This window comes from Vulpes vulpes, chromosome 14 (assembly GCF_048418805.1).
Source record: "Vulpes vulpes isolate BD-2025 chromosome 14, VulVul3, whole genome shotgun sequence".
In the NCBI taxonomy this organism is placed as follows: domain Eukaryota; kingdom Metazoa; phylum Chordata; class Mammalia; order Carnivora; family Canidae; genus Vulpes; species Vulpes vulpes.
This window is the reverse complement of record NC_132793.1, coordinates 74,087,330-74,105,734: the sequence shown is the minus strand read 5'-3', so window position 1 is coordinate 74,105,734 and position 18,405 is coordinate 74,087,330. Positions and strand designations below refer to the sequence as shown.

The following is an 18,405-nucleotide window of genomic DNA, read 5'->3' as shown; positions in this document are numbered from 1 at the left end:
GCTTGTTTTACAGTTTTTCTTGAAGTTGGCCAATACTACATTTCTAGAACACTGGCACATTTAAAATATCATTCCATCACATATTATTGGCACCAGTTCATGGGAAGCTGCTAGCAAGACTCGGTCTTATTTTTGTCTGGATGAGGTGAGGCCAGAGCATTTTAATGGCATTAAAATCTATGCTTATTCCATAAGTGGTTTGGTAGTTGAGTATGGAACTTTGGATACTCTTAATAACCTGATTTTTTTCTTGTTGTCTTCCTCTTGGTCATATCTCTCCACTATGGTTGATTTAGTCCTTGACATTAGGACAGTCAAAAACATTGACTGAGTTGATTGTGGGTCCGTAGGTCTCATTGGCTTTAAAGACAGCATCCACAGCACTTTTTCTCAACTTTTCATCTGCTGGAACACTGACCAAGCAAAGCCTCAGCAGTTAGAAGGTGGTTATGACCGGGAAGAGGAGCTAGGTGGGTAGAGGTACCAAAACTCTGCCCATTCTGGTCTAAGCATAAGACCCAAAAGCCCCGGGCTATGACAGTTAAGAAAAGAGAAGTGGAAAGTATTCCAGAGATGCAGTGGAAGATAGACTTCCTCCAGGACTTTGTGACCACCTGGATGCAGGTGGTATTAGATCAGGGTGCTAGCCTACACATCTCTCAGGCCCCCCATCATGGATAGTGTCACTTCCTGGGGGAAGAGATGATGGAGGAAAGCAGGTTTGTGGGGCAGAGACGATGAGCACAGGTCAGGAAGGGCCTCTGTGGGGAATTGGAGAGTTTACTTGCTTGGAAGGGGCAGTCAGGAGCCATTCTGAGGGCTTCCTTTGCCCTTGGCTGTGCAAGATATGAGAAAATGTGTATCAGAAGCTACTAGAGAAGCAAGGTGTGTTCTAAGGGGAAAGCTGGCTTTGGGTTTCTACCAAAGCTGAGGTTAGAGGACGACTTGTGAAAAGTTGGAGATGTAGAGACTATTGTGCCTGGTACAGCGCACCACGGAATGTTGCAGCTTTTTTTTTTTTTTTTGTCTTCCTGCAAAATTATGACTTATGCTTTCTGTGTTTGAGACGGGCCTACTGTGTCTTTTGCCTGCTTTCTAATTTTTTGAACTGCAATTCTGCTCAAACCCCACATCTTGACTCTCCTCCATCCTCTTGGTGTGTGTGTGCCTGTGGCAGGTGAATCTTAGACTCTTCTCAGTGGGGAGGACATTTGCGAGTGAAAAGGAACTGGGCATCGTGCTTCCATTCTGAAAAGCTCACGTCATAATTTAGGTTGGGAGGGGCTTGACATAACCCATTCCTGCACCCTGTCAGTGCTGAATTTGATGAGCAGAGAGACTTATCTTCCAGTTAAGTCTTGTCCTCTTGCCCTCTAAAGAAAGCCCTGGGGCAGCCTGGGTGGCTCAGCGGTTTAGCGTCACCTTCAGCCCAGGCCCAGGGCCTGATCCTGGAGCCCCAGGATCGGGTCCCACGTCGGGCTCCCTGCGTGGAGCCTGCTTCTCCCTCTGCCTGTGTCTCTGCCTCTCTCTGTGTGTCTCTCATGGATAAATAAATAATTTTTTTTTTTTTAAAAAAGCCCTGATTCATCCACTTGGGTCTGTTTTCACTTGTAGTCCTTTTGATCACATATGCCGGAGGCAGCCTGTAGTTCATTCTCTACACGTGCCACCCCCCCATCTGCTCTCCCCTCCCCCACACCATATACCACACACACAACACACAACATACACAACCACATGCCCCAACATAGTGACTGTACCAAACACCCAGTGCCTATAACCTCATCCTTTTTACTTGGACAGAGGCTTAATTTAGAGGGAAATGTCTAAAATCTGTCTATCACTATAAAGGCCACACTGCGTATCACATCCTCCCCATAAAATCAGCTCTTTATAGAATGTGCATGGAGAAATCCCCTACAAATCAGAAAAAAAGGTGATTACATAGACAAGTGGAAAGAGCTTCATGTATCACAGGGAAATGACAGGGCTAGAAAATCAGACATGGGCAGTAATGTTATAGCCTCAAGCAATCCTGAAGCCATGTTTTGTATTCTTCTTGTAGGAGCAAGACTATCACTACTTCAAAGCGGAAGGTGTAGATTTTGTTCATTTGAGATACATCTGTTTTTTTTACTAAGAAGTTCTGTTGGTCCTTTGCCTCCAGATTTGACAGGATGAAAGAGAGACTTCAACGCTTTCTTCCTTAGAGCCTGCAAAGCGCAACAGGAGAGAGGAGGGATAAGGTGTCTGAGAACAATGCACGGTTTCACTTGATGAGATCCTAGAACTTGTTTTCTACAGGGAAGAGGTGGCCTTGAGTTTCCTACTGTGCAGCCCTCTGTTAATAGGTTCATCTGTCGGTTCTGCTTCCTACTCCTCCCGGCGCTTTTGCTTCTGCTCCCACGGCCCAGGGAGCGGCCACGCACCTGCAGGACAGATGTCCTGTGTGCAGCGCCCAGCCACCTGCGGGGTGCCACTGCCACGGGGCTGGCTCAGTTTGAGGCCGATTTCTGCCCTCAGCCCTTCCCTCCGCTTCCCTTGCTCCAGCACTTACCCCCTGGCTTGCTCACACTTCCCATCTGCCTACCAGCCCCCCTTTGGCTTTTTTCCTGTATTCTCGGATTCTCCTTGAATGAATCTCTCCCACCTTAAGCCAAAACATGAAAGTCTTTCCCTTGGGATGCCTGGGGGGCTCAGCGCTGGAGCACCTGCCTTTGGCTCCGGTGGTGACCCGGGGGTCCTGGGATCGAGTCCTGCATTGGGCTTCCTGCATGGAGCCTGCTTCTCCCTTGGCCTGGGTCTCTGCCTCTCTCTGTGTCTCTCATGAATAAATAAATAAAAAAACCCCCACAACTTGGGCCTGCATCCTCCCTCCAGCTGCCCTCTCTTGCTCGCAGCCAGGCCTTTCTGAAGGAGTGGTTGGGCTGCTCCCTTTTCAGCCCCTCGTGATGGGTGTCTGTCCCCACCTGAGTTGACCATGCCTTTCCGAAGCTTTTCTTTCCTTATATAACTCCAGCTTCACAGTTATATTTAATACTTAGGTTTTACTACACAAATAGTCTAAATCCAAGCTGTCTAAAAGAAAGGAAATTCAAACAATGACAAGCAGAGAGAGTAAAAAGTTAGAGTTTGCACTTACTCGTATGCTGGTCCTTCCCTGGCCCCATTCCCCACGCCCAATTACTTCCTCAAAGGTATTTCCTAGTAACAATCCTGTGCTCCGTTTTTTCTACGTATTTCATATCCATTAGATAAATAGGTAAGATGGGTACATAAGATAGGCAGGTAAATTATATGATTACAACCTCTTTATTTACTATTCACATTATTTTCAATCTTCCTTTCTTACTAACTTGGAGGTGTTTTGTTTTGTTTTTTTAACCTCTGTTATATAAAGACCTGAATCTTCTCTTGAAATTATCTTTCCTGGGATCCCTGGGTGGCGCAGCGGTTTGGCGCCTGCCTTTAGCCCAGGGCGCGATCCTGGAGACCCGGGATCGAATCCCACGTCGGGCTCCTGGTGCATGGAGCCTGCTTCTCCCTCTACCTGTGTCTCTGCCTCTCTCTCTCTCTCTCTGTATGACTATCATAAATAAATAAAAAAAAAAAAAGAAAGAAATTATCTTTCCTTTTTCTTCTACAACATCACTCACTCCTGGTTCTCCTTCTACTCCTTTGACCATTTCTTCTCCTTCTTTCACTGCTCCTTATGCTCTATCCCTTTTGTTAACACCACTGCTCTGCCCCTTTGCGCCTTTCTCTCCTCACCAGCAGCCACCAGGTGGATGGAGCCACCCTTTCCCCACGCTTTTGCTCTACTGGATACCATGGTAACTGCACTGTGTACTCTTTTCACTAAACAATCCCACAGCCCATGAAGTTGCTGGTACTATTCTCATGGAGTCTGGGGTCTTAGAGGATGAAATGACCTCCCGAAGGCCACCAGCCTACTAAGTGGCAATAAGTGGCAGAGTGGACATTCAGATCCAGGCAGGCTAACTGCAGAGCTTGTGTACTTAGCAAGATGTATTGCCTCTATTATGTAGTCATCTTTCTATGCTGACCTATCTACATGCCCTCTCCCCCTGGGTGCCCAGTTACCTGACACTCACTGAGTCCAAACTCCTGTTTTTCTCCTTGTCCCCTTCTTGTCCCCTTCTTTGTACCAGGGTACAGTCTCTTGTAGATGTACCCTCAGCCACTCCAGCCAGCAGAATGCCATCCTTCACCCTTTGCCCCCACTGCTCACATCCATTCAGCCCCTTGTGGATTTGAGCCCTGAAACATCTGGTCTGTATTCCTCTCCATGTCCACGGTGGTTGCCTGGCTTACTGCTCAGCCACCTCACCTGTCTCTCTTCAATGTTTGCCTCCTAATCCCTTCTCCATAGGGCACCGGAGTGTCCTTTCTGAAAAGAACATCTGCTCCTGGAAGGACTCCAGGGTTCCTGTTAGCTCTTTTGGTTATTAAATTCCATTTACTTTTTACTATAGAAAATCTTAACGAGATCCAAGAGTGGAGAGAATAGCATCATGATTCACGTTGCTTTTAAGAAAAAAACATTGTATTCATTCGACCGATATTTGTTATATCCTAGAACTTGGGGTTCAGTGATCCGGTCCAAGCAAGGCTCCTCCTGAGCTGACCTCTGTGAACTTCTTACCCCACCCATCCTCTGTGTCCTGGATTGTAGCTGTAGGACCACACCCAGGAACTCGAATGTGCTGGCGTGTCCCCTTCAGTCTAACAGACCTGCCCTTCAGGACTCAGCTCTGCATCACCTTCCCTGGTCCCCTTCCTCCCACTGGAGAAAGGACCGACCATTCCCTTCTTTGAGCCTCCACTGTAACCCCTTATTTCTTTTCAAGCCCCTGCAGGATTATTGCATTGATTTGTTTAGGTCTCTTTCTCTCTGGCAGCCTGAATTCCTTCAAAGCAGACCTCTACTGCTCATCTCTTATCTGCTGCTCCTGGCACAGAGACAAATTGCTTTTCAGAAATGTGTGTACCAGTTTAATCTCCCTCCACTAGGACATGAGAAAGCTGGAATCATTTTTTAAATATCTGTATTATATGTATTGAGGGATAAAAAATGGTATCTTGCTGTAATGAGCATTTCCTTGATTATTGGTGAAATTGGCTATTTTTTGCTATTGTTAATATTTGTGATTCCTATATGAATTATCATCTCATGTTCATTCCTCATTTTTTCTGTTGGTGTGTTTCTCATCAGTTTGTTTATGAGCTCTTTGTATGACAAAGATATTATTATCTCCTTGTATTTCTTATAGATCCCCTAGCACCATTTTTTTGGTCTTGTTCTTATATATATGGCATTTTTTTTTTGGCAGAAAGTTTTTGAATTATAGCGCAGTACAAATACTGTTTTTGGTGGGGAGGTTGTCCCATTGGTTTTTAAAAAAACAATATTTAAAAAATTCATAAAACCCACCATTTAATTTTTTAATTTTTATTATTTTTTTAAAAGATTTTATTTATTTATTCATGAGAGACACACACAGAGAGAGAGAGGCAGAGACAGAGGCAGAGAGAGAAGCAGGCTCCATGCAGGGAGCCTGATGCGGGACTTGATCTTGGGTCTCCAGGATCACACCCTGGGCTGAAGGTGACACTAAACTGCTGAGTCACCCTGGCTGCCCAAAACCTACCATTTTAAATCATACAATTTAATGGCTTTTAGTATATTCACCAGGTTGTGTAACCACCACCAGTATCTAATTTTGGAACCTTTCCAACACCTGCAAAGAACCCCAATATCTGTTAGTATTCACTCCCTACTCCCCATTTTCCCTGGTCCTAGCCAACCATTGACCTACTTTCTGTGCCTATGGATTTGCTCATTTTGGACATTTTGTATACATGGAATCATATAGCCTTTTGTGTCTGGCTTCTTTTACTTCTCGCAGTGTTAACAGAGTTCATCCATGCTGTAGCATAATCGGTCCCCTGTTCCTTTTTATGGCACAATACTATTGTATGAACGTACCACCTTTTGTTTATCCATTTACCATTGTTGAACATTTGGATATAAATATTTGTGTACACATTTTAGTGGACATATGTTTTGAAAAATCTTGGGTGTATCTAGGAGTTGAATTATTGAGTCATATGTTAACTCCAGGTCTAACTTTCTGAGGAACCACCAAACTAATTTTCCATAGCGGCTGTTATCATTTGATGTTTCCACTAGCAATTTATGAGGTTCTAATTTCTCCACATCCTCACCTATTTCCATTGCTTTTTTTAAAAAAAGGATTTTATTCATTTATTCGCCAGAGACACAGGTAAAGGGAGGAGCTGACTTCTCGAGGGAAGCCGATGTGGGACTCGTTCTCAGGATCCTAGGATCATGCCTTGAGCTGAAGGCAGCCACTCAACCACTGAGCCCCCCAGGTGTCTCTCTATTGCCATTTTATTTAGAGTTCTTGTAGTAGAAATTGATTATGAGAACTTACAAACCCCTTTAATCCATTTGGATTTAATGAATATACTAAATAATTTTTTGTGATCAGAAAGAGAATTTTGCCGATACTATTTAAGCACATTTGTAAGGAAATAGAAGTGTCAAAGTTAGGAACGAATCATCAACAGAAATGTGATATAAAACATTTTCTTAAGTTTTATAATATAGTACTATAAAATATATTTGCTTTTGGAAATAAGTGTTCCTTAAAATGTCTCTGCCTCAAAGTAATTATTTTACCATTACTGGCTTTCTGTTCTATTACCTTATAACAATATTTATGTTGCTTGTTTTTTATGTTTAATTGTGTTTTGGAAAGGGTTACTGACAACTTTCCGTATATCCTGAAGTTTGGTGTTTAAGTAATGAGCTACTCACTGTGAACTGGAAAGAAGGAGCAATATTTAGACAGAATTTTAGTCTTTACGTTTTATTTCTCTTTTTTATCTCTTCTAACAGAGTTGCTTGTGTTTCCATTCATTGTAAAAGGGACAAGCATAGGAGAAAAGAGTCAATCAGTAAAGAGTGGGGATTAGCAGGGGTGATAAGTTAGACCCTCACCCTACTGTGACACCTAATAAATATTGATTAGCCAGTGGGGTAGAGCTATCAATGTAAGAAAATTTGAGGGCCAGAAAAAGTGGATGATAGTAATGCTGAAGTGGCCATGAGTAAAGCTAGGGAGGTACAGTCTTGTGTAGATAAGGTGGCTGCTCTCAGTGCTCAAATATTTAGATGGCAACTGCACTGCTGTCAGGCAGGACTGGCTTTTCCCAGTTCCCAAAGACATCATGATGCCCCTGATATGAGGGATGCTGATTCCAAAGAGAATTCTCAATAACATTGAGCATAATCCTGGAGCTTAGTGGGAGTTTTTCTTCAGTCACTTATAATACAAATTTTCAGTTTGGGTTTTGTTACAGTTCTCATTATATCTCATTAGCATATCTATCTAGCTTATTATATCTGTCTGTCTCTATCTATCTAGCTAGCTAGCTATCAAATATGTCTTCAAGTAACTAGGATGAGGTTCTGGCCCATTTAACCATTCCTTATGAAGCTAATGTAATTTTTACTCTTCTGTAAAAATAATTAAGGCTTATGATTTTATACTGTACTTCTCTGGACTCTAGGATTCCATTGGAATGTTTCCTTTTGTCCCATATGGAATAGTGGTGTCCTGGTTTTGATTATGAATATTACACATGAGTGTTTTACTCTCATATATATACTGAAAATCTGCCATCTGTTGGTACTGGACGTATGAGTTTGGCTATCATCATATTGATTTATGTGACTTAATTTTATTATTTCCTTTGTCAGTGAAGAGACTATTTTTTTCCCCTTGGTGGAGTTAAACAGAATAACAAAAAAATTAAAAATAAAAATAAATAATAAATAGGCAGGAATTCTTAAACTTGAGTAGCTGAGGGGTGGGAACCCTGGGTGGCTCAGTGGTTTAGTGCCTGCCTTCGGCCCAGGGCGTGATCCTGGAGTCCTGGGATCGAGTTCTGCATCGGGCTCCTTGCGTGGAGCTTGCTTCTTCCCCTGCCTGTGTCTCTGCCTCTCTCTCTCTCTCTGTGTCTCTCATGAATAGATAAAATCTTTAAAAAAAAAATTGAGCAGCTGGAAAACTTAATCAGATAGAACATATATTGGAAATATAGTAAAATAGAAATACCAGTGCTCTGAGAGTTCTTACGTTGAAAGGAAGCATTTTGAGTTGATTTGTCATAATCCATTCACTAACAGGATGCATAAAGAAAGCTTTGTGACACAAAGTAAAGTAGATGCTCCAGTAAGAGTAATAAACTAGGGAGAACCAATTAAATGAATGGAATGACTTGAAAATTTTGAGAAATGAAAATTATGTGAAGAAGAATAAAGCATGCAAAGCAAATCATCTTAGATGACTTTTTTTTTTTTTTCCCACTTGACAATGACTTTTATTTGAATGACTATTTTGTGCCAGGTCCCACGCCGGGTGCTGAACTAATCTTTAACATTTTTGCCTAGATTATTGTGGAGCCTCCAACTGGCCTCCCTTCTTCTCCCCTGGCACTTCACCCCCCACCACTGTCTTTTCCCATTACAGCAGCCAGTGTGATCCTGTTAAAATGTCAGATCTTGACATGCCTCTGATCAAAGCTCTGAATCTCATTTGTGGTGAAAACCTGAGACTTTATATTGGTCTACAGGGCTCTACATGCTTTAGAATCCTGTTCCCTCTTCTTCTTACTCCTCCAGTAAGCTGGCCATTCTGCTTTTCCTCAGGCAGCCCAGCCTGCTTCTACCACAGGGCTTTTGCACATGCTATTTCCTCTACCTGGAATACTCTTCCAACCAGCTAGACACATGGCTCACAGCTTTAGGTCAGCACTTCAGTACCATCTTCTCAGGGAGACCCTCTCTCACACCCTAAGATTGTAACCCTTATCTCCCCCACTTTCTGTCCTACTCTCCCCACTCCCACCCCACTTTTTCCTTTAAGGTACTAATTACCAGGTAACATAGTATGTATTTTAAAATTTGATTTTATTGCCTCTTGCTCCCTACTGCAATGTAAACTCCATGAGGGCACTGTTTTGTTTTTTTTTTTTTTGTTTCTGTGTTCTGTTTACTCCTGTGTCTGGAGCTTTGAACAGTTTCTGGGTGCATAAGAACATTCAATAAGTACTGAATGGAGAGTGGGTTTGGAGTGGATTTGGAGTCATCTAAAGGAACATATAAAGAAAGTAATAAATATTATGTAAGCTCACCTCACAGAATAAATAATTGCCATTAGGAGCTGCTTATTTTCTTTTTGCCACTTAATATAGAAATGTTGGAAAATGCAGAAGGCACAAAAAGAGTACTTAAAAATCATCTATAATTGCCCCAGCACATGTACATGTACAAATTATATTTACTTTAATCTCCTGGGATTGTTTTTTTTTTTTGCTGTTGTTGTTGTTAATTTATTAGTGGGTCTTGAATATATTCCATTATGTTAACTATCTTTTTAAAAATATGACTTTAAGTGGCTTGTATCATTCCATTGTGTAGAGGTAACTATTATTTGCTTCACCACTTCCATACTATATGCATCTATATTTAGATTGTTTCAATTTTCTTATATTTGTTTTAATGAATGATCATCTGATTTTTTATATGTCTTTGTGGGAGTCTCTATTTTCCTTGGGTTAGACTATTATGATTGAAATGACTATGACAAAGGATATGAACTTTTTAGCCTGTTGTGATACTTATTACAATACTGTCTCCTAGAATGTCTTGCTCTGGTACACAGCGCCCATTTTGTCATATCTTTGCCAGTGCAGAGTATTATTGTTCTTAAAGCTCTTGACCAAATTTGACAAATGATTTTTACTTCTTTGATTAAGTAGATCCTTTCCCCTCTCTTTAATATTTATATATTATATTCTAATGTCCTTAACTTCTTGACTTAATGATTTTAGGCCCTTTTATTGGCTCTTTGCTATAAAGATGAGGAATTTAACACTTTTACAATACCTTTTACCTACTCTCCCTTTACCTCCTCTGTTTTTGTTACTTACATATTCTTGGCTTTTAAATTGGTTGAGTTTGTCTTAAAATAATATAATTAACTCTCTTTGTTTAACAGTTTAGAGCAGTGTGTAGTGAATCTCTGCTATGACAAATAAGTAAATTTAGACATTTTCATGTGTCTTTATTGTTCTCTTCTTTCCACTAACCCTGAGGCTTTTTCCTTTCATTATTATTTCTTCTCTATTTATAAACTTTTAAATACCTTCCGTTCCTAAATTGAATTAAGTCTCTTGATTCTGAAAATAAAAAAACCAATAAAGAACTCAGACAAAAAGCCATAGTTTTAGAATGTACCAAAGTATAAAAACTGGTGTTTGGTTCTACAGAGAACGAAGTGTAATCATATGCAATTGAATACTTGCTTCTTGAAGGAGAATCTTGCATACATGAACTTTTAACTTCTTTCTAGCTCCCGTTACTTCATCTGGCCTATATTCTTGCATTCGATGTTAACTTTTGTCTTTTTTTCTGTTTTGTTTGCTTGGAAAGCCTCCTTATAATTTTTCTCCTTTAGTAAATGTGATTGCTAGTAAACTGTTTCTGCCTTGAACTGGCACTTGGTTGGTTGATGGTTGCCTGGGAGTGAGCATTTCGGTTCAAAATACTTTCTCTTTAGTTCTTTACTGTGATCTAGCATCCCAGGTTACTGATGACAAGTATGTCATCTTGATTCCTGCTTTCTTTAGATAAACTGTGATTTCTCTTTGGAAGCCTTTATAATCCTTAGAGCTCTCATATTTTTACCAGGGTGAATCAGGGTATGAAATGTTTTCATTTATCCTGTCTGGCATTTGTTTTATCCTTTCTACTTGAACTGTATCATGTTCAGTTAAGGGAAGATGTTTTTCCCCTTCTGGAACTCCCATAAGGTAGATATTAGAGCCCTTGGATCTGTACTCAGTGTTGCTCAATCTTTCTTCTGTAATTCTAAGCTCTTTGTGTGCATGTGTGTGTGTGTGTGTGTTTTAAGATTTATTTATTTATGAGAGAGAGAGAGAGAGTGCATGCATGAGCAGAGGGAGGGGCAGGTGGAGAGAAAGAGCGTCTTAAGCAGACTCCATGCTGAGTGCAGAGCTCGATCTCATAACCCTGAGATCAGGACCTGAGCTGAAACCATGAGTCTGACCCTTAATCAACTGTGCCATGCAGGTGCCCCATTCTCTTTGTGTTTTTGTTGCTATTGTTGTTCAGTGTTCTTTATGTCTCCAACCATCTAGCTTAGTTTTCAGCCATGTCTGTTTTATCAGTTAGCACATTCACTGAGGTCTAATATTTCAGTAATCATTGTTTGTTTCCAAGAACTCTTCCTGTTATCTGGTTACTTCTTTTCTATAGCAGCCCCTTTTTGCCTTATGACTCTAATATCCTTTCATATCTCTCTGAAGATGATCATCTCTATTGCTTGAATTGGCCTTGTTTCTTTAGTATCTTTTCTATTTGTTCATTTGGCATGCCAATTTACCCCATGATGCTTAAAACAGTGAGCAATTTATTGTCCTTCCACAGTGTCTGTGGGTCAGAAATCCAAGCATGATTTAACTAGGTGCCTCTGACTGAAGGTCTCTCACAAGGCAACAATCAAGGTGTGAGCCAGGTCTGTGGTCTCAGCTGGAGACTCAAAAGAGGAAGGATCTGCTTCCAAGTTAACTCACATGATTGTTAGCTAGATTCACTTCCTTATCAGTTCCTTATTTGCTGGTGGCCTGAGGCTTCTCTCAGTGTCTGTCTATGTGGACTGCTCCATACAGCAGCTCACAACATGGCATTGGCTTCTTCAGGACAAACGAGCAAGACGGCAAGAGAAGGCAAGCAAACTGGAAGGCAGAGTCTTCTCGTAAATTGATCTGGGAAGTGCCATTCTATCATTTTTGCCATATTCTATTCCTTGGAAGTGAGTCATCTAAGTTCAGCTCACACTTAGGAGGAGTTACATAAGGACATGAATACCAGAAGGAAGGGATCAGTAAGGGCTATCTTAGATGCTTCCTACTACAGAAGTCTTTCTTTTTGGGTTGTTTTTTTCAAGACTCTAGTGATCTTTGTTTCTAAATGAAGGAACTTATGAGTTATTCCAGGTAGCTGGCCTGGGTTTATTCTGCATCTGTGTCACTTATATATAGGCTTCCTTTTCAGGTAATAGGGCATACTTTGTGTATGTTGATGGGTAGAATGTGTGACTTGCTATTGGCCATTATTATATGACAAGCACACTGAGATAGTCACTCTATTGATCAGATTACATTATTTGACAAAGGAAAAGGGACTTTGCAAATATAATTATGGTCCTAAATCAGATCCTTTTGAGTTAATTAAAAGGAAGATTTTCCTGGGTGGGCCCAACTCAATCCTTGGAAGCCCTCATGGAGGGACGGAGGTCCTCCTTGGGGGCAGAGATGCTCTCCTGATGACCTTGAGGAAGCAAGCTGCATGAGTTCTATACCTGCAAGAAAATGAATTTCCCAATAATCTGAATAACTTGGAAGTGGATTCTTCCCCAGTCAAGCCTCCAGATGAGAATGCACTTTGCCTGACACCATTATGGTTAGCTTGTGAGACTCTGAGCTGAATACTCAGCTAAACAACCTGGATCTTTGCTTGCACAGATACTGTAAGATAATAAATATGTGTTGTCTTGAACCAGGGAGTTCATGGTAATATGTTCACAATAGAAAAACAATATATGTATTTCATTCCTATTCCCTTCTAGTGCTGATCCTTTTTTTGGTTCTCTTATGTCTACGGTGGATGTCTGATGTAAATTCAAGCTCTGTTCTCTCTGAGTCGAGCTTCCTCATTAGACCAGTTGATGGTCCCTTTTCTACAGAGAGCACATCTTGGGCTGTGACTTGAGGGCATGTCACTGCCAATTGTCCCTTTTATTTCTTTACTTTGGGAATTGGGAAGAGGAGAGGCCTAACTTGCATATGTTGTAAAGGCACTTGTTTAATGAATGACCCTAATGATTGCCCCCTTACCTACTCCATTTCTTTGAATTTGTTGACTCCAGGCTTGGAGTTCTGGCCACCTTGGTGGGACCTGTGCTTATGCAAGGTGTCTCCTTGTGTGGCTTCCCCTACTCTGAATTTCCCACCACTCTGATTCTACTTGATTTTTCTCTTCATGGAATTTCTTACAACTTCTGGTCTGTTGATGGCATACTTTCCTGTTTTATAATGCTGTTATGGTTTCATTCTTTAAACAGAAAATAATTTTCCTAGCACTTCAGTGGGGCCTTGGAAGTGAAGGGAGACAGATGTTGGTAATGAGTCTGCATGAACTCAGCTGTACAATATGGACTGGACTTTTTATGAGAAAAAAATGCCATCTTGCTATCTAACACTGAGTTAATATATTTGCAATAAATTTGTTATAGTTCTAATAAAATCGATGAGAAAGGGCAGAATTTTTATTATAATAACTACATTCTCATGTTCTATTATTTCCTCCTTTTAAAGTTTCTAAAAGCACATTCTATGAAGACTCTGCCCTTTTTTTCCCCTCTTCCCACTTACACTTATACAGCCTTTCTTTCTACTTTATTAGGGTGATTTCTTAGAAGAAGAGACTTTAAAATATTGCTGACACTATGTTTTTTTCTAACACTAATAGCACACATGATGTAAGTGCTGAGGATGTTGAGATAATTGAACTAAAATTGTGATTTTAGAAATATTTTAAGACTCTTTAAGTTCTAAGTAACAGAAACCTATTTCAAACTAGTTTAGGTTACAGAGACTTTGTTAGAGAGAAATTGTAGTATCTCACTGAACCCAAGAATAAAAAATATATTCAGGTATCATGAGGGTGTGGAACCAGAAACTAGAAAGCTGACAAGAACCCAAATAGGCATTACCTTTCTATCTCTCTTATCTCTATTTTCTTAAACATCTGCCTATTTTCTTTCTTAGCAGACTCACTTTATTTGGCATGGATATGGCCAAATATGGCTGTCCAACAATGGTATCCAGGGTTTCCAAGCTTATATCATATTAGTTCAAGCAAATAGACAAAAGACAGAGGGCCAGATTCCAAAAAGGACTAATTGGTTTAGCTTGGGCCAGTTATCTCTTTTTAGTCTAGTGTAATGTAGTGATAAGGACAGATTTTGTGATATAAACATGGCTGCTATGGCCCAAGTTCTCAAAGAAGAGGTAAGAGGTAAGTGAGTACAAGATTGAGCAGATGTCTCAAGACATGTCTGCTACAAAGTTCTTGTTCATATTCAGTGTAATATTTCTTATTAGAGACACAGTTTAGCTTGTGATTAAGAATAGGAGCTTAGGGTCAAACATAAGGTGATTTGATTCCAGCCTTGCCAACTACTAGCTGTGTGACCTCTGTGAGGATTAAAATCTTTCTGTGTACAATGGGGATGATAAAGTCTGTGTCTTGGAGTTGCTGTGAGGATTAAATGAAAATATATAAATGGCACATCTGAAGCACTTAATAATAATTATTAGTTACTACTATTATCAGGCAATTTGAGAAAGATTATGTGAATGGAAGAACAAACATTTTAGTGTCTCAAATGGTGCAAAAAGATCTAGAGGCAAAATTCCCGATGCTACAGAATTGCATAGTCAATAACAATCTAAGAGAGAGTTTTGCCTTTACCACACTTGACCAAAAGAATGGATACAGGTGAGGCTGATGGTGGTAGGGCCCAAGAATCTACACTTATTTTTAGAATGAAATTTTTGCTGCTTTTGATTTTTGAAAGAAATGTCAGTGGTCTCACAATACTAAAGAGAGCCAGGCAGGGCTGATGGTCACCGGAATAGGCTTCATAGTTCTTTTGAGCTAGTGCCTATTCTGGTGGTCACATTCTACTTGGCAGGTCTGCTCTGATTGGCTAGCGACTTACCAGTGAAACATTTTTGGATATCATCCCTGGAAACCAAGTGTGTATCATCAGTTCAAAGACTTCAGTTTTTGTTAAAGGAGATGCATCTATTTCTTTATAAAACAATCGATTTCCTTTGCATTTTTCTAGCTTATATGGTAAAATTGTGTGTGGCACCCATTCATTAAATGAACTCTTAGTAAAAGATATGTAAGGTGGTAATGTTCCAAATTCTATATAGTTAAATGAACTCTTAGTTTAGTTAGTGAAATGTAAAATGATGATTCAAATTCTATATAGTTAAATGATATGAAATGTCAGCCAGAGGTTAATATTTACATAAAGTAGAGCTAGCCAACAAGCTACATTTATGGTTTCTTTTTAAAGCATAGTGTATGCTGTTCTATATGAAATTGCAGTAGAACAGTATCTCATTGACTAACTGTGTCATTTTCTCTTAAGTTATGCAGACATTTTGATTGAGAGGGAAGTGTTAATGCAGAAGTACATTCATCTAGTTCAGATCGTAGAGACAGAAAAAATTGCAGCTAACCAGCTCCGGCATCAACTTGAAGATCAAGATACAGAAATTGAAAGACTTAAATCAGAGGTACTTCCCAGTTGATAGATTCTTCCCCGTTGTTTCACATTTATTGTCATCTCCTCATAATTACATAAGGCCTACCAGGGTAAAATTTCAATCCCAAACTTAGCTCCTTTGCTGTCAACATGTACATAGTCAGACTACATATCTGTGCTAGAAAGGTATCTCATCTATGTTAGGACTGAGTAAATATGCTACAACAAAATACCAGAGTAATATGCTGCTTTTTAATTATTTTGTGCTCCTGATGTCCTTCATTTGATCAGATAATCAAGAGTCGACTGTAATATTTAGCCATTTGTAGACCATTGTAGTAATGGTAACTGAATCTGTCATAAACTGTCATAAACTCCCAGATGGCAACTAAGGAAGGACCAGAAATGAAATCTAGAGGACATTCCTGCTTCTACATGTAAGGAGTCCAACTTTCTCCCCTCTAGTATTTTGAAAAACACATTTGAGTTGAAGCATACTTTTTCCTAAATTTAGCATTTCTGCCTCCCTCCACCTCTACCCCTACCCTCTGAAGGTAAACTTCCAAGGCCCAGCATGCCCAGATTGTGAGATTGTACCAAGTGAGAATAGAAGATGGTCATGGTGTCAGCAGCCATGGAGGTGGGCCTGGGTCCTCCCACGCACACAAGTGCCTCTGTCTGTATATAGAAACCTGAGTGTATCTTTCCTTGCTGTCCTATTATTCCTTGTGGGAAGCAATCAATAACTGAATAACTGAAGAGGAATGTAGAAAACAAGATTTTCCCCCTTCCTGACTAGAATGCATTAGCATTTTCTTAGCTTCAAAAGAGAAGAATAGAACAGAATGAAACCTACTACTAATTGTAATCCACTTACAGAACAATTCAGAGTCCTCCGTCTTGGTAACTTTCTTGTCACTTTTATAGCCATTGGATAATGTTTTCCTCTTTGTTTCCTTACACTTTCCTCTAAGACATACTCTGAATCCTGTGAAGGGTTTTCACCTCCTGCTGCCTGTGTACATCACCTCCAGTTCACAGAACGAGTATAAGCTGATTCCACCTGGGATCTAATTGCTTCTCTGGTGATAAGTTGCAGACCATGTTCACCATATCATTAGTGTTGTTAACTTCCCGGTTCAACCCTGAAATCTGATATAGTGAAAACAACAACAGAAAACTTAACAAACCTGCATTTTAAAAGACTATATCAGGCACTGTAATTTAAAACAAAATTATTGTGTTCTTTCTTAACACAGTAAGCTAGAGCAGATGCTTGTCTGCTAAGTGAAAGAGGTTGGCATTTACTCCACAAGAGAAACTCAGCACCAAGCAGTGTTCCCCAATATTTATTTGTGCATGTTTATCTGTCTTCACTATATTCTATTTTAGTCTGAATATAGATTGCAGCCCCAAACTGTCAGTAGCAGGTATGTCTTGTGTGGCCGCTTGGCAGGAACCATAATTTATTATTATGTATTTTCCCATGTCTTTGCCAGAAAATGGCAGAAATGTGTGTTTGGTATTGGTGACAAAAATGTAAAGACAAGTCAGAGGAATCAATTATGACTCTTAGCTTCTTAAGTGTCTGCTTGTTAGTAAATCTGAAGAGGTATTTACCTTTATAAGAACCTGCAATTGAGCAGTAGTCTAGTGAATTTTGTTACCAAGTATATTGGCGTGGCCATCTGATCCTGAATTGCCCCTCACAGGCCACATAACTAGGCTGGAGATACAAAGAGATCCCAGGTTGTTTCTATCCTTTTTATCTTTTCACCTTTTCTTGGTTGGCTTAGATCAATCTCAAGGCTCTGAAGTTTCTTTGCAGTTACCATTCTCCCAAAGAATTCTGTGAATCTGCTGTTCTCTGTGTCCCTGGAAGGCTGATTATAGGAAGCAAGAGCTTTGGCTTGAGTGTCATTGCATTTGAAGACTGGGCATTACAGGCAGCTGCCATCAGGCAAAATGGAATCATGCTACTCAGCTCCTAGAAAGGCCTTGACCTAGTTATCACTAGGCCGAGTTTTGGGCTAACATTTCTCCTAACCCAATCCTATTTCACACTTTTCACAGTCACTTCTTGTAAGCACTTTTGTTAGCAACACTAAACAGGCTTGGGGTGAAGTTATGCTTCCCCTGCCTTAGCACCAAAGGAAGAAAGGATGGATAAAAAGTTTCCTGAGGATCTCATAAGCTTCCCTGTAGACATAACTTCTATGAGTTATGGCTATAAACCGGTATTTTCCAAATCATGAAATGGACCGATTCTGTATTATAGATTATCGCTCTTAATAAAACCAAGGAACGAATGCGGCCTTACCAAAGCAATCAAGAAGATGAGGATCCAGACATCAAGAAGATTAAAAAGGTAGGTTGTTGGGGGTTTCTGGCTTTGGGGAAGCATGGTGATCAGTTGTCTGTCCTGTAGTGGTGTCTTGCCACCCTGTCCCTGAGCTGAGAACAACCTTGGTGTATCTGTTCTAATGGCTCTCAGACTTGCCCTTCAGAGTGATCCAGGTATGGCTACTTTGGAAAGGTTTTAGCTTGAGATTTTTTTCCAGTTCTGAGAATTCTCTTTCGGACTCTGTGGGAGGGATGCCAAAAACCAGACGCTAAGACAGCAGTGTTCTCAAGTTGGGTTAAGTAAGTGCTATTGAACCTCCTGATTTTGTGCTGCTTTCATATTTTAGAGGAGTGTTTTTTAAATGACATTTAAAAAATATTTCTTTTAGCTTTAGATTTAAGTGCTTATTTAGAAAGAATTATTTTGAACATATGAAAAGATTGACTAAATACATCTGCTCTGATTTGTTTTGTTATTGTTGTTTCTTTCTTGTTTAACATCTACATAATCAGCAGATCTTTCTACCTTATTATCATACATTACTGCACAACTTTTGCAATTAGCCAGACACTGGTACTAACT

General features: G+C 40.1%; 1 protein-coding gene across 4 annotated transcripts in view; it reads left to right on the top strand.

Moving 5' to 3' along the window:
• RASGRF2 (Ras protein specific guanine nucleotide releasing factor 2) overlaps positions 1 to 18,405 on the top strand; it is a 237,337-nt gene that overhangs the window by 70,350 nt on the left and 148,582 nt on the right. For all 4 annotated transcript variants that reach the window (XM_025998231.2, XM_025998230.2, XM_072736877.1 and 1 more), the window contains exons 3-4: positions 15,363 to 15,510; positions 17,758 to 17,847. In XM_025998231.2, coding sequence (XP_025854016.1) covers positions 15,363 to 15,510; positions 17,758 to 17,847 — 238 coding nt within the window. The remainder of the gene's footprint in view (positions 1 to 15,362; positions 15,511 to 17,757; positions 17,848 to 18,405) is intronic.